Below are 15,936 nucleotides of genomic sequence, written 5' to 3'. Positions count from 1 at the left end.
CCGAGAGGAGATTGGTCAGGATGGTCAAGAGTCAACCAAGAATCACCAAGAAGCAGGTCTGCAAGGATTTGGAAGCTGATGGAACACAGGTGTCAGTCTCCACAGTCAAGCGTGTTTTACATCGCCATGGACTGAGAGGCTGCCGTGCAAGAAAGAAGCCCTTGCTCCAGAAAAGGCACCTTAAGACTCGGCTGAAGTTTGCTGCTGATCACATGGACAAAGATAAAACCTTCTGGAGGAAAGTTCTCTGGTCAGACGAAACAAAAATTGAGCTGTTTGGCCACAACACCCAGCAATATGTTTGGAGGAGAAAAGGTGAGGCCTTTAATCCCAGGAACACCATGCCTACTGTCAAGCATGGTGGTGGTAGTATTATGCTCTGGGGATGTTTTGCTGCCAGTGGAACTGGTTCTTTGCAGAAAGTAAATGGGATAATGAAGAAGGAGGATTACCTCCAAATTCTGCAGGAAAACTTAAAACCATCAGCCCGAAGGTTGGGTCTTGGGCGCAGTTGGGTGTTCCAACAAGACAATGACCCAAAACGCACATCAAAAGTGGTAAAGGAATGGCTAAACCAGGCTAGAATTAAGGTTTTAGAATGGCCTTCCCAAAGTCCTGACTTAAACCCCATTGAGAACATGTGGACAGTGCTAAAGAAACGGGTTCATGCAAGAAAACCATCACATTTAGCTGAACTGCACCAATTCTGTCAAGAAGAGTGGTCAAACATTCGACCTGAAGCTTGCCAGGAGCTTGTGGATGGCTACCAAAAGCGCCTAGTTGCCGTGAAAATGGCCAAGGGACATGTAACCAAATACTAATGTTGCTGTATGTATATTTTTGACCCAGCAGATTTGGTGACATTTTCAGCAGACCCATAATAAATTTATGAAAGAACCAAATTTTATGACTGTTTTTTGTGACAAACATGTATGTGTTCCGATCACTCTATCACAGAAAAATAAGAGTTGTAGAACTTATTGAAAACTCAAGACAGCCATAACATTATGTTTTTTTACAAGTGTATGTAAACTTTTGACCACAACTGTACACATGCTGGCTGAGGGCATCCAGGAGAAATGTGGAACTAAACTTTGTTCTACAGCTTGGCTTAGGATACAACCTACTTACCTAAAAATGAGAAATTCTTGTTACTTTTTTACAGTATTTATGATTATTTGCATCTATTTAAATCATATGTGATGCTTTTTCAGGCAAAACACTTGTATTGCTATGATAAATGAATTTGTGTAATTTGATTAGGTGCCTAAAACTTTTGCACAGTACTGTATATCAGGATACCTATTGTAAAAAAATATATGTATATAATTAACTGGGCTGAGCCATGGATCGTTACATACCCAGACAACGCCCCTGACCTCTTCCTGTACCAAGTTTCTCTTGTCTTTTGAAGGTGTAGGAAACAGTAGTCCATGCTCTTTGATTTCATCTGTAATAAAAAAAAAAAACTTTTAATAGTGTTGTGCATAAAGTGCATCTCAACGAGTCACTCAAAGTAGATAATAATAAAAAAAAAAACTTTTATGGATTAATGGAGAAACAAATAGTTTTGAAATGTCGTTTGATATGTATGAATTTTATGAGTGTGTTTGGAGAATCCTTCCCCATCCTTTTTATCAATCAATGTGTAAATGTACAATAAATAATATCAATAGTCAATTTATAGAGTGTTTCTTGAAATACAAAAGGAGGGGGGATGCTACTTCCATCCACAAGTTCAGTTATGTGTGTGAGCACATGTAAAGAACAGAAAAAGAAAGTGTGTGTCTGTGTGTGTGTATACGTGTGTGTGTGTGTATTGGAGTGAGTGAGTGTGGCCAATCAGCTGTGGCCTACTGACTTACCGAGAAAGCAAGCACCCAGCAATGTATGATAATAATGAAACATCAGGTATGCACTCAAGTGTGAAAGAAAACCATACCATATAAATCTTACCCAGCTATGATTAAATAATAATAGGCACATAACATATTGTACAATATTCAGGGGAAAAAAATAAAAGACCACTTAAAAATGAGTTTCTTTGATATTACCAAATTGAAAACCTGAATTTTGAATATAATTAATAGGAAGATGGATGATTACAAGCCATCAAACCAAGCTGAACTGCTTGAATATTTACACCAGGAGTGGCATAAAGTTATCCTAAAGCAGTGTGTAAGACTGGTGGAGAAAGCATGCCCAAGATGCATGAAAACTGTGAATAAAAACCAGGGTTATTCCACCAAATATTGATTTCTGAACTATTAAATCTTTGTGAATATGAACTTGTTTTCTTTGCATTATTTGAGGTCTGAAAGCTCTGCATATTTTTGTTGTTTCAGCCATTTCTCATTTTCTGCAAATAAAGGCTCTAAATTAAATAATTTTTATGTGTAATTTGGGAGAAATGTTATCCAAAGTTTATAGAATAAAACAACAATGTTCATTTTACTCAAACATATACCTATAAATAGCGAAATCAGAGAAACTGATTCAGAAACTGAAGTGGCCTTTTAATTTTTTTCCAGAGCTGTATGTGAGATATTAATACCAGTATAAGTAATAACAGTATAATTGATTCATCATCATTTTTCTTGACAACAGAGTTAAATGTGTTTCTATGTAATTTCTAGTTATGATGGAAGTGTGAATCCTAAAATAACTTTTTTTCAGTTTATTTTATATATATATATATATATATATATATATATATATATATATATATATATATATATATATATATATACAATTTCTGGTTATAGTCTTTCAGTGTAAAAGCGGTGCAGATAGTTTTGAAGTTACGGAGTAAAATGGTAAAAGAGATATAGTTTATTATCATCATTACTGTACATTAAATCCACTGCAGTTTAACTATGTTCTCAGAGAATAACTGTATGTATAAAAACTATAAAATAAGACACATTAGTACAGCAAAAGTAAGAAGCACATGCACTAGAACCTCAATAAAGCAACATAAAGGAACATTTTCAAGGTGTACTTTTAGTAAAGTTCATAGAAAATAATACCACAAACTAACTGCTGTGCCATGTAATATAGTTATTTATATTTGCAATAAATATTTCAAACATTACACATGTATATACTCAATTTAGTGAGTGTGGTGAGACTAGACAATCCCAATAAACCATACTTACTGTAGTCTGAACAGAATGGGCCCTTTTCACATTTCCGGGTTTGGAATGCGGAAGTAAAAAATAGCAGGGTAAACAACGCGTGTAGAACGTATAGACGAAATGGAGCAGCATAGGAAATGCTACTGCAGCGAGCCTTTCTGCTCAAACAGCAAACGCAAACAACCAAACCTGAGTTTCCACGACTTTCCAAATGTCACACGTTTACGCGGTAAATAGATAAGAGCAATTAGGAGAGAGGAAAATGCCACATTTACGGTTCTGCGCGGCAGTACATATGCGTGTAGCCAGCACTTCAGGCCGGATGAGCTATATGTCAAAGCGGGAGGGAACAGAGCCAGGAATCAGTTTCACCACGATTCGCCTGGAATAATTTTGGGAGTCGATATGAAAACCGCCTGACACCCTACGAGAGGGCAAGTACTCGTCTCGGTTTGAACACTGAAGCTGCCATGGGACAGAGAGACAAGGAGGACCTGAAGCTATGCTAACCGAGCCAAGCACGATTACTGCCGTCCACCGTCTCCTGGTGAGTAATTTTACAACTCTTATATCCATTTACACAATAAATACACAAGCCAGCTACCTAAATATCCATTTGAATAATTAATAATTACCTGAGTAATAGTCTCAAGACAGGATACCTACCAAAATAACATTGGAGATACAATATATACTGAATAACCGTATAAACTTACAATTCATAACTGAATAAAGTCTTAATATGATATAATTATTTGGATAAAGTCTTAATATGCAATATTTACTTGAATAAAGTTTAAACTTACAATTAATACCTGAATAAAGTCTAAATACGCTATACTTATTTAAATAAAGTCTTAATATGCAATACTTACCTGAATAAAGTCTACACCTACAATTCGTACCTGAATAAAGTTTAAAATTGAAATACTTATTTGAAGTCTAACTTGCCTAAATAAAGGCTAAATATTCAATATTTACCTAAATAAAGGGTCAATTTGGCATGTTTACCTGAATTACTGACTTGTGTCCGAGATATCATTTGTTGTTTAAAAACTTTCCAAGCACAAGTATGGTTTATGTATTATACCAAAGAATACCAGTATTTGTTAGCTAAACATAGCACAGTAAAATATACCAGTTTACCTAATTAATAATAATAATATAGGTCAATTCAGAGTTTGACTTAAATTTTGTCAGATTATCTGTCAATATAAAACTAAGCTAATGTCTTTTTTCCCCCCTTTTGTCGCAGGCAAAGTGGACGCTGCAGCTGCACGAATAAGGGAGCTGGAGGAAAAAGTGATTGAGCTGGAGAATTAAATAAAACAGCTTGCAGACCAACCTAGGCTTAACCATTTCTGCTCAACTAAAGAAGAGTTCCACTTTTTCCACACAATTTCCCTTGACTCAGTACAAAATTCTGTCTAAATATTTTAGCTTTAACTTACCATGTGAGCTTCATTTGTTTTTTGTATTTTTAGATTTTTTTAATTTGAGTGTTTTATAAATATAATAAATGAAATACATTTTAATCCTCTTGTCCCAGGTGCTTTGTATTTGTTTTATCTGTAGACAAAGTCATAGATGATTTGGTTACGACTGTATTCACTAGGCATACCATTGCAGGAAATACAATATTCTAAATATACAGTTTAAACAATATAGCTAGTTGTCAGAAATTATGCATTTTTTGAAGCACAACCAAAATGTTATGTTTACCCAAAATATCCTGATTTTTTAAAGTTAATTAAAATGTAAAATAGTTCCATGACACCCAATACAAATAGATTGATTCAGTAAACAAAATGTCAATGAACTGAAATGTTTTCTTGCTTGTTGCTGGCTCTGCGCTACATAAAAAGACAATTCAAGCAAAGAATACAAGTTTATTTAGAAAATTCCATATTTCCACAAAAAACAAACTATAACAGAACATGCTGCTGGGAGAGAGACTGTTTTAAAGCCCATGGTGCTTTAATGGGCAATCTGATAAAGCAGAGCAATAGTATGATTGGAAAAGGCCTTCCCCGCAACACTTGCACGATGTCTTTATTACCTCCACAGGATCTGGGTGGTATGGAGTCACCTGTAATGCAAAGCACAGACATACTGTCAGCTCTGAGAAACATTTTTTAAACGGTACAAAAAGCACCAAATGTTCATATCTATATTTAAGCCATTCACAATTACTACTACATCTTTAACCTCTTGGCTGACCCTAAACAATCTACCTGAATAAGTTAACCTCCTAAAAAACAAGCAAAAATTTAATATGATGGACAAATTAACACTTGACCTTCACATTCTACAAGTGGTTGGTATATCTGCTTCACTACAGACGACTAACTTTGGCCACTGGCTTAACCTACCTAGTGGGAAGCTAGCAACACATAGAATCATCTTAGGCTTACCTGAACTGTTTCACCTACGTACAAGATAACTAGGGTTAAATGTGGTTTAATATTTTTTTTTTCTCCCTGTCGATTAACTTTCCTAAACCACTTGCACTGTGTTTGAAACTGTATATACAAGGGTAAAACAGTTCTGTCTTCTATCCAACTCAAAGCCTAAAATAAGCACATCAGATCCTGGGCAGTAGCTACAGTAATTGTTAAAACAGAAAAGAAAACATTAACTAAACAGCTACTTAGCATTACTTGACGTAATGTTATCTATCTAAGTTAGCAAGCTCGCTAGTTAGCGGTAGCTAACCTAACTGAATTGGAAGCCTCGCTAACTTGTATAAAAATAACTACTTACCCTCAAAATTAAAGATGTATTCCTCGACAAAAAGCTTGTAATCCTTTTCAACCTTCGATATTTTCGCTACTGATACCTCATCTATAATCAGTGAGATGTCGGAGAAAGAAATCAATAGAAGTTTGTGCAGAGACAGCAGTGAACTCCATTCTAGCGCCGCTGTTTACCCTGCTAAACCAAACCGGAAACACGTCATCAAGCTCTGTGAAAAGGGCCCATAATGTAGCTTCATATAAACGGTAACGTTACGGCTAAATCCACTAGATCAGCTGAACTCTACTGCACGGAGCGAAATCTAGTCATCATTATATGTTTTTAATGAGCACTTAAACATATCTTTACTGTTTTTTTTTACACTTTTAAGTACGAAATTACGTGGAAAATAAAAAAGACCCGAAGAAACAGAGAGAAACGAGCACAAACGCGAACAAATGAAGCCAAATCAACAGCGCCCCCTCGCGGCGGCTTGTTCGCTTGTTGACACATTTGTGAGATTATGAGTGATGCATTTGTGTGTGGATCAGGTGCAGAAACCCAAAATACGCCAAAGGAAATGATAAAAAAAAACAAACAAACGTGATTCACAAATGCAGATGCAAATTTTATAAATAAATTGTAAGTTTAGGACTTCAACTTTTAAAAAAAATATGCAAGTACATGTAAAAAATGCATTTCACATGCAAATTATGATTTATATATAAAAATTAGAAATTTGTGTTTATAAGTTTAACAATATTTGTACAAATTGCAGGTCGTGAGACACAGACTGAAATGTATTTATTTGTGAACAGTGAAATGTATTTGGGATGTATGTGTAACTTATGCATTATCATTTAAACATTTGTCAGGAGTTTTGAGACTAATCTCTCTCCTTAAATGTGCCAAGGTGCATAAAAACATTGATTAAAAACAGGGTTATTCCACCAAATATTGATTTCTGAACTCTTAAAACTTGAATAAATATGAGCTTGTTTGTTGTCTTTGCATTATTTGAGGTCTGAAAGCTCTGCATCTTTTTTTGTTATTTTAGCCATTTCTCATTTTCTGCGAATAAATCCTCTAAATGAAAATTTTTATTTGGAATTTGGGAAAAATGTTGTCTGTTTACTCAAACATATACCTATAAATAGCAAAATCAGAGTTTAATTGCGATCTCTCATGTAATCCAGGCTTGTAATGAACAATACTGCCAGTAGAGGGCTGTGTTTCACTTACAAATCTTTCTAATCAAGGGATTTATGGAGCTAAAACAAACAACAACAAAAAAAACATAAAAAACAAACAAACAGGTGAGCTGTGCCCACATTATCTATAACAGTCAGATATTCACCATTGTCCTTGTTTCAAATGTTGTCTGTTTCAAGTTACACACAAACTGAGATAAATAGAGAAACAGGGAGAAAGAGAACGAGAGAGAGATAGAGAGAGCGCTGCTGTGACTGTGAGTGCGCGCGTGTGTGTGTGTGTGTGTGGGGGGGGGGGGCGGTACGGGGAGGGAGATATGGGGGGAGAGAGAGTGTGTGTTTTGTTGAACAACTGAAAGATGGTAGGCAGTCCGCTCTGAACTTCAGACTGGTTATCAGGTGTATTTGTCCTGCACCTCATAGAGTGAAACAAACTAGAGATCTTCTCACAGGATAAACCAAAAAGGATTAACACCTGCCTGAGAAAGAGAACCGAAGACTTCGAGTGGACTATAAATTGTTAATCTGTCTGAACAAGGGAAACAGAAGGTAAGCTTTCACTACCCTCCTTAAAAATCCAGCTCAGGACCAGCTTCTCATCCAGAAAACACGTACCCTGTAATGGTTAAGAGGGGATGTTTTTACTGGATGACCAGCTGATCTTGAGCTGGATTTTTTTGCAGGGTAAAACATTATATATATTATATATATTTTATATATATTTTAGGGTTCAGAAATCAATATTTGGTGGAATAACCCTGTTTTTTAATCACAGTTTTCATCATGCATCTTGGAATGTTCTCTTCCACCAGTCTTACACACTGCTTTTGGATAACTTTATGCCACTCCTGGTGCAAGCAGTTCAACTTGGTTTGATGACTTGTGATCATCCATCTTCCTCTTTTATTATATTCCAGAGGTTTTAAATAATTCTTATTTTTTCCCAGAGCTATATATATATATATCTTCCCACTGGACATTCTTTATGCCCAACAACAAGCAAACTGAATGAGTGAGTTTTTAATGTAGAGTGGATGTTTATTTATTGGTTACTTATAATGCGTAGTTGGTTCTGAGGTTTTGATGAACTGAATAGAATCTGTAAAAAGAGTCCAAGAGCACATGGCTTATGTGTCACAGACCCTTTAAAATATGTGAAAAGTTCCTTACATGAATTTGTTATTCACTTTAACTCATGACGTCCTTCAGTGAGATATACTGAACATCTTGAGATGTTTATCTGACCTTATTTACAGAATTTAGTAGGAGTTATTGCTTAAGATAACATTAGCTCCTATTAAATATGTGTTTTTATTCTACAGGTCTGTTCCAGCTAGTTTAACAATTCAGACGTTTTAATAAAATGAAATTATTTTTTATACATTCCATATAAAAACTGTCTTTGATTACCACAAGGGAACTCCACAAGAGAAGTAGTACATTGTTTGTATATAATGCATAAGCTTCTCCAGAGCAGGTCTGTATGATAAAAGGTGAGCAAAGCTGGCACAGACAGTTTCAGTCAGCAGCTTTCTAACTGCTGCATTATGTGCACATAAAACACCTGTAAATCTGCATTTCTGTGGAAGTGCCCCATTCAGACATGCACCATGCTTTGATCACTGGTTTCCTAGTAACACTGAGAGAAGCTCCCCCTCCTCCTCTCATCCTTTCTCACTGTTCACAAACATTTATTGGTCAAGAGTATGGTGTAAATTCTGTGGAGATCAGAGGATCTGTAATGAAGTATATAGTCTACACTGGCACTGGTCAATACATTCTACAGTGAAAAAGAGGCAGACCACAACAATAAAATACCAAAAACCGAAAAAGGTTTAATGCAGTTGCTGTAACCATAAAAAAAAAGATTTCACTCTTGAAACTCTGGAAAATAAAATACATGATTCCATTGTTAAATATTAAAATATTCGATATTTATATAAAACAAACACTGTCTGCCTTTATTTCTACCAAAAAACGCATGCAGTAGTGTGTTATACACTGTGACTATATTTTACTGGGCAATTCTAGGAACTACATCTAACAGTATTTCAGCATGCATTTTCTATTGGTTGCTGATGGCTTTATTGGCTTTAAACTTGACTTGATTTGTTCCAGTGTTCTGGCTTTAAACACAATTTGAGATCATGTGATTTTACAGGTTTCAATTCTGAGTTTGGAATTGAAACCCAGTCACAGATAGTGATTACTATATCTCATTACTGTCATCAGGTTCCAATAATTTTTTGGGGTAAAAATGAAATGTGCTACCCAGCCATACAAGGGTATTAGGTCAGGTATTAGACCAGAGCACAAATTATATTATGATTTTTAATATAGTGAGCAAAATATCCAGTAGAATATGCTGTCTTGTTTACCTCCAAATAAGCTGACTGCTGATTTCTTTGGATTCAAAGAACTAACTAATTGCTGGCATACACAAATAAACAATAAGATGAAATATGATTTTCTCGCTTATGTTTCTACACATTTCTAATCATCTCTCAGTTCTGTTGAAAAGAATAAGATTTAGTCTATAGTCCAAAATCACCTTTTTAATAATAATATAATTAAAATGGTTCTAATGCAATGACTAATCTGTGTAGGCCTACAATTTACTCAACTTACTCATCTAAATTGCTAATCACCAACATTAAGGGCCCTATTTTAGTGACCTATAGTGCATTAGTTAATTGCGCTTTGCGCCGCTGGATTTAGGGGCGTGTCCTGTGTCTTTAGTATCGTGAGGGTGCAAAAAATACGCCTTGCACAGCTCCAAACAAGCAAAAGGCACATACTAATTTTTGTAATTATTCATAGGTGTGTTTTGGATGTAACATGAAATAAACCAGTCAGTGTGCCAGTAGTCATTCCTCTTAAAATGTAGGTGCGTCTTTTGTGCGTTGGTATCTTAAGAGTGCAGCTCATTTAAGGGAAGAGCAACATTATTTTATTCTTTATTGTTTTACTGTTTACTGCTTAATAGTAAATGCTAGGTTTGCAACGCTGAATATCAATCAATCAATCAATTAACTTTTATTTTCACTAAGGAATACATTTAGGGTGACCCTCATTTACAATGCCGACTAGTATTTACATTTTAAAAGGGATTGAAAAAATTTAATAATGGTTCTTTTCCCCCAGAACAAACATGTAATGTAATAGCAGTTTTGACCTAAAATTGGCATGAACTATTTGTCACACAACCTTGTTTTTCTTTACTACCACTGGAAGGGTGTCTTCAGGGAAGGAAAATCTTTATTCAGACAGCTTAATTCACACAGCTGCATTCACAAAGCAGAATTACAAAAGCTCTATGCTGGATCAGAGTAAAAAGGAGCTGATAAACGCTGATAAAGAGGCATTATTTTACTAGCCATATATTTGCATACTAGCCTGCCACAGGTAACTAGGTCATTTCCTAGTCAAAACCCCGTCACTTCCAAAAGCAACTGCAAGAAAGAATGGCATATAAAGGACAATAAATGACTTACCGTGTTGCCATTCCTTTCCACAACACTTTAAAGATGTTTTGTCACCAAGGATACCAAGTGATAAGATGTTTCAGGACTCATTTTGTTCCTTTTTATCCTGCAAACATGTCTCAAGGTGTAAAACAGTAAGGTCATTGCCCTATTGCACTCGTTTTCATTTCAAAATTCTTTATATGTTCTCTATTGCTGACAGGTCAGGACTGCAGGCAAGCCTTTCTAGTGTGAAGCATTTGGTTTTGCATTGTCTTTTTGAAAAATTTAAAGCTGTGGATAGATGTTTTGAAAGTATCATATGTAGTCTATGCTGCCATCACAGAAGTCCATACCCCCTGGCTTTTGTTTGGCTCTTACTTGTGTGTCAACTATTGTGGAATAACGTTTCTCAATGCATGCAGTGCTGTCTATTGGATTGGAAATTGCAGATGTTCATGTTTATGCTTGTGCCTTAAACCTTTATTCACAAAAAAAATGTTACGATTCATTAAATGGTGTAAATATGTCTCTGGAAAAAAAAGAGACTACTTAAAAATTATGAGTTTCTTTGATTTTACTAAATGGAAAACCTCTGGAATACAATCAAGAGGAAGATCATCAAACCAAGCTGAACTGCTTGAATTTTTGCACCAGGAGTGGCATAAAGTTATCCAAAATCAATGTGTGGAGACTGGTGGAAGAGAACATGCCAAGATGCATGAAACTGTGATTAAAAAACAGGGTTATTCCACCAAATATTGATTTCTGAACTCTTCTTCTTTGCATTATTTGAGGTCTGAAAGCTCTGCATTTTTTTGCTATTTCAGCCATTTCTCATTTTCTGCACATTAATGCTCTAAATTACAATATGTTTATTTGGAATTTGGTAGAAATGTTGTCCATAGTTTATAGAATAAAACAACAATGTTCATTTTACTCAAACAAATATACACCTATAAATAGCAAAATCAGAGGAACTGATTCAGAAACTGAAGTGATCTTATAAATGTAAACTTTTTGAGGGTACATTTACTTGACATCCCTTGTTTAATTTATATTACGTGTTTTTCCATGTGTGGTTGTAAGAGGTTGTGTTAATATCAGTTATGTTTAATAGCAATGTAATGGTTTAATTGCACACAAGTTAGTTTGAAGTTGTGACTACAATATAAAACTTAATGAGATTTGTGAAGATGCTTTTTTCAAAAAAGCAAATTTGTCTCCCTTCAGAGAATGACAGAGGTTATGAACACTCCAGAACACACAAGAGGTGACCTGGCTGTGGGTGGAGCTTCTGGAGAAGAGGAAATCTCCTTTCAGGTTAGCACTACTATCCACCACTGCCATCAGCCAATCTGCTCAAACACACCTATTAATTATTTTAAGTGGAGCACAAGAGTATTCATCAGTTTCTTCAGGAAAAAGGTTTAAAAAAATAAATAAATAAATAAATAGTGTATCAGTGAAATATCCTGCTCGTTTACCACATGAAGTTTCTGTGTTCAGTTGTTTCCAGACCTGCCTGAGCGACACCCAAAATTGTCTAAGCGTCTGCCCTCTATTGTGGTGGAGCCTTCAGATGGAGAGGTGGAGAGCGGAGAACTCAGGTGGCCTCCAGATGATCAGAGCCGCACACATACACACTGCTCAAGAGACATCTCAGAGGATCCTGCTGCACAAACTCAGATGACAAGTGCATGTGAAAATTCAGGTGTGAAAAATCTGTGTAGAAAACATTAATGAAAAGACTAACACCAAGAAACATTAATGTTTTTTTTCAGCCAGACCATTTTATTATTTATTTATATATTAATTATATTATTATAAGACTAAAACAGACTATTAAACAAACAAATGACTAACAAGGCCTTACAAACAAAAAAACAAACAAACTAAAGATAACAAACCAGAAAGCTGTAAAACATCAAGACAGGGTCAAAAGAACAAAATACAAAGGAAAACATGAGGTATCTATACACATACACAGACAAGGAACAACTAGGGTAGATAACGAGGGGGCTGAATTACAAACAAGACAGGTAGGAACACTAATGACAGGGTGGGGCTGGGGTGGACGCAGGACAATAACAAACAGGGCCATGTGCTTAAAGAGCCAAACATAGAGGATGGACAATGCTGAGCCTATTACTGATTTAATGAGACACACAACAAAGAGAGTGCTAATAAGATTGGCTACTCCACTAACCCACTAGCCTGGTACTTCAGGTCTAGCATTAGCTTGTAGCCTTTTGCATTAACCCTCCTACTATCCTTAAATTTGCTAACACCCTTTATTCTCTAGATCAATATAATCCCAGCAATTTAAATCTCCAGAAAATTATTATAAATAAATTTAAATAAACATGTTAGCAAAGTTTATTTACCAGTTATGTAATGTTTATTTGATGAATTGTATAGTTCTGGCATTATTATAATAATGTTATATTAGAATGATATAAGTATTATAAGTATTGTCTTGTGAAGTTAGGGCCTAAAATGAAGAGATATTTTAGAGAAAGACTATAAAACTAGTTTTATAGTCTTTTAGTAATCTAAACATTATTAACACACAAATATGTGTTTATGCACATAAAACAGACTCAATAAAACAGACATTGAAATTGAAACATTTGAAACATTTTACTTTTTATCTGTTGTGTTTATCAAATTGAGAAACTTTAAAAATTGAATGGGGTCAAATTGACCCCAAAGATAGGCGTTAAAACAAGGACAAAACAGTATTTGAGGCTCACAGTATGTCAATACTATGAATTTTTTTTTTTGCTATGGTAAATTCAGTTCTCTATTCGAGCAAACCTTTAACTTTGCTTTTGTTGGTAGCTCACCATATATGTGGAATTTTATAAAATACCACCAATGTATAATTTATTTACATACAGGGAATAAATAATGGATTATGTTCTTGTTGCATTGGCACGTGTGTGTGCTCTGAATGACAATCTTACTGTTTTCTTATAGATGAGATCCAGGAAGACGGTGACTGAAGCAGCATGGGCACATCTGGGGCAACTGGGCACTGCTGAGACTCAATAACCTGTCATTGTCACAAGTGTCAGTTTTGACAACCCTGTATGTTACACGTCTTTTCATCTCTCTTTCTCTCATTCTCTCTATTTTTTTGTCTTGTTCTTTTTCTGTGTGACACACACACTTTCTCTATATGACAAACACAGTACATACTAGTTAACAGTCTTATGAACTCTATTTTTAATTGAGTCAATATTAAACACCTGCTTTCAATCTCTCAAGCTAATTAAACATAAAATGATAATGTTTTAGACCTTTATTGCCTAATTAGATCTTTGGAATGTCATCACATGTAAATAGAAGTTGTCAGTTGAACCAAATGACTCTTCAAACCATGTTGCAACACTCATTTAATTATGGACTCCTCTAAATAACCATCTGGAGATCTGAAAATAGAATGTAATCAAAAAATACTCAAACCGTTAAATAAGACTGTATATACAGGAAGGTAAGACCCTTAAGTGCCACATATTTAACTTACTTTTGAGCTTTATGTGAACCGTCAACCTCGCACCAAACAGCTTGATTTTTATGGCGTGTCAGTGTGTCTTTGCTCTCAAAACAAAGAGAAAAGTATTCGCTAAAAACATGTACTAAATCTCTTAATTAATCATGGGTATGTTTCGGGCATAATGTGCAATAAATGTACTTGTGGCACAGCTTTCTAGACGTGTCCAACGCTTCTCAGCAGAGGAATCTGCTTGTTCACGCTGTGAAGATGCGTTAGCAGATCATATACATTAGTATCCGGAATCCACCAAAGATCTCAGAGGTGAAGCAGCATGAGAGGTGTACATGTGTCGCTTTATATAAGCCAAAATATTCTAGTAAATACAATTTCTGTAATCAGATAAGAGTATGGGCTCTGGGCCACAGTGGCCACTATGATCTTCTTCTTTATGTGAACTTTATTTCTCTCATTATCACTCAATATTAAAACCTTATTATTATTTATCATTATTTATCACTCGACCTAATTTAAAACTTTATGTACTGAGAATCCATCTTCTCTCAGTACAATTAGGCATGAGTGAGTGTTTACTGAATGTAACCTCCTTCTCTTTTGGTTCTTTTGGTGATCGCATTCTGTGTGTGTATTTGTGTGTGTGTATGTTTGTGTGTGTTAGTCATACAAAAAGTCTCATTCAAAACTTTGCCTGACTGCTAGTCTTCAAATATACACACTGCAGTAGGTTGAACACTTAAGCAACAATACACTCAAGGTTCGTGCTATAACATGTAAGAGGCCGCAGGGCGAGTGCTGTAGATCAGCATAGCAGTGCCAATATTACACATTATAGCTCAAGTGTATTATTGTGATTATACCACAGTTTCATTATTGCTGTTTATTAAAAGATTTTGAGTTAAAGAGGAGAGAACATACAAAATGTTTGGTTATAAACTCTCAGCAAGTTAAAATACTTCCATTGCTGCTCTGTTTGTAGCTGTGCTGTATGGTTTGTACGAGCTGTATCTGTATGTGGCGGAGTAATACATGGAGAGCTTCAGTTACAGTGCATTACCGGCTGATAATGTCACTCACAGAACACCTCTCAGCCAATCACATTGCAGGGTCGGAACTAACTGTGGTATAATACAATGTAACTAAACCTCAAAAAAGAATATGAGGGCAAAAAGCTGACCTTACCAGATAAATTAAAAAACACAATAACATATTTATTTGCATTAAAGATTGTATAAATGTTTGTCACATAATTTATTTTTATTAGTTTGTTTAATGTTTGTACTAGAGAATTAAATTGCATTTTCAGAGACATATAAAAACATATGTTTATTATATGTATAATAAATATAATAATAAATGTGTAATAATTATTTAAATGTTTTGGCCTTCATCTGTAATTGTTGTTGAATTGTGTAAGTATTTTTAATAAACCTATATCTTAGATAACTGCTGAGTATGTATGTGATATTTTAAATGTTTCCTGTTGTTAATTATGTTTTATCTGTTCTGTTGTTCTATAGGCATTCAAAAATGCATTTTTTAAATGAAAACTCAATGGAAATCTGGTCTGTATGCTCAAATAGTACAAGCTCTGTATATAATATAACTTTCTGAAGGAATAACATAATATTTGAATACTAGCTTATGAAAAAGTTCTGTGTTCGGTAACAAATGTTTTGCCAATAATTTATGTATTAGTAGACAATTAAAACAGATTGCCTGGACATATCTTTTTTTTTATTGAAAATTTTTAATGAAAGATAATATATATTGAGAGAGCAAATTGCAAGTATCTCTAACATCTGTGAACAAATTCATTGATATTTTCAAAAAGGAATGAGAACAAGGTCAGGGAGACCAAGGGTGAAGTT

General features: G+C 34.9%; 1 protein-coding gene and 1 long non-coding RNA gene across 2 annotated transcripts; both read left to right on the top strand.

The window, feature by feature from the left end:
• The first annotated feature begins 3,169 nt into the window (after positions 1–3,169).
• Positions 3,170–4,682, top strand: LOC125803028 (uncharacterized). The gene is made up of 2 exons (XR_007440084.1): positions 3,170–3,684; positions 4,393–4,682. It is a non-coding gene; the product is annotated as an uncharacterized LOC125803028 (long non-coding RNA).
• A 2,740-nt stretch (positions 4,683–7,422) lies between these two features.
• si:ch73-49p17.1 (LBH domain containing 2) lies at positions 7,423–15,583 on the top strand. Its single transcript, XM_022685049.2, has 4 exons — positions 7,423–7,633; positions 11,782–11,871; positions 12,058–12,262; positions 13,531–15,583. The coding sequence occupies exons 2-4, from the start codon at positions 11,785–11,787 to the stop codon at positions 13,554–13,556; spliced, it is 318 nt and encodes a 105-aa protein (XP_022540770.1). The 5' UTR covers positions 7,423–7,633; positions 11,782–11,784; the 3' UTR covers positions 13,557–15,583.
• Positions 15,584–15,936: the final 353 nt, after the last annotated feature.

Source organism: Astyanax mexicanus, chromosome 7 (assembly GCF_023375975.1).
Source record: "Astyanax mexicanus isolate ESR-SI-001 chromosome 7, AstMex3_surface, whole genome shotgun sequence".
Classification (NCBI taxonomy): Eukaryota; Metazoa; Chordata; class Actinopteri; order Characiformes; family Acestrorhamphidae; genus Astyanax; species Astyanax mexicanus.
This window is presented reverse-complemented; position numbering and strand designations above follow the sequence as displayed.

Excerpts from the sequence above, each read along its gene's own strand:
- si:ch73-49p17.1 (XM_022685049.2), top strand. The coding sequence starts at position 11,785 with ATGACAGAGGTTATGAACACTCCAGAACACACAAGAGGTGACCTGGCT. Across the intron at positions 11,872-12,057 it reads AAGAGGAAATCTCCTTTCAG|TTGTTTCCAGACCTGCCTGA; the intron begins GTTAGCACTACT and ends TTCTGTGTTCAG. Across the intron at positions 12,263-13,530 it reads AAGTGCATGTGAAAATTCAG|ATGAGATCCAGGAAGACGGT; the intron begins GTGTGAAAAATC and ends GTTTTCTTATAG.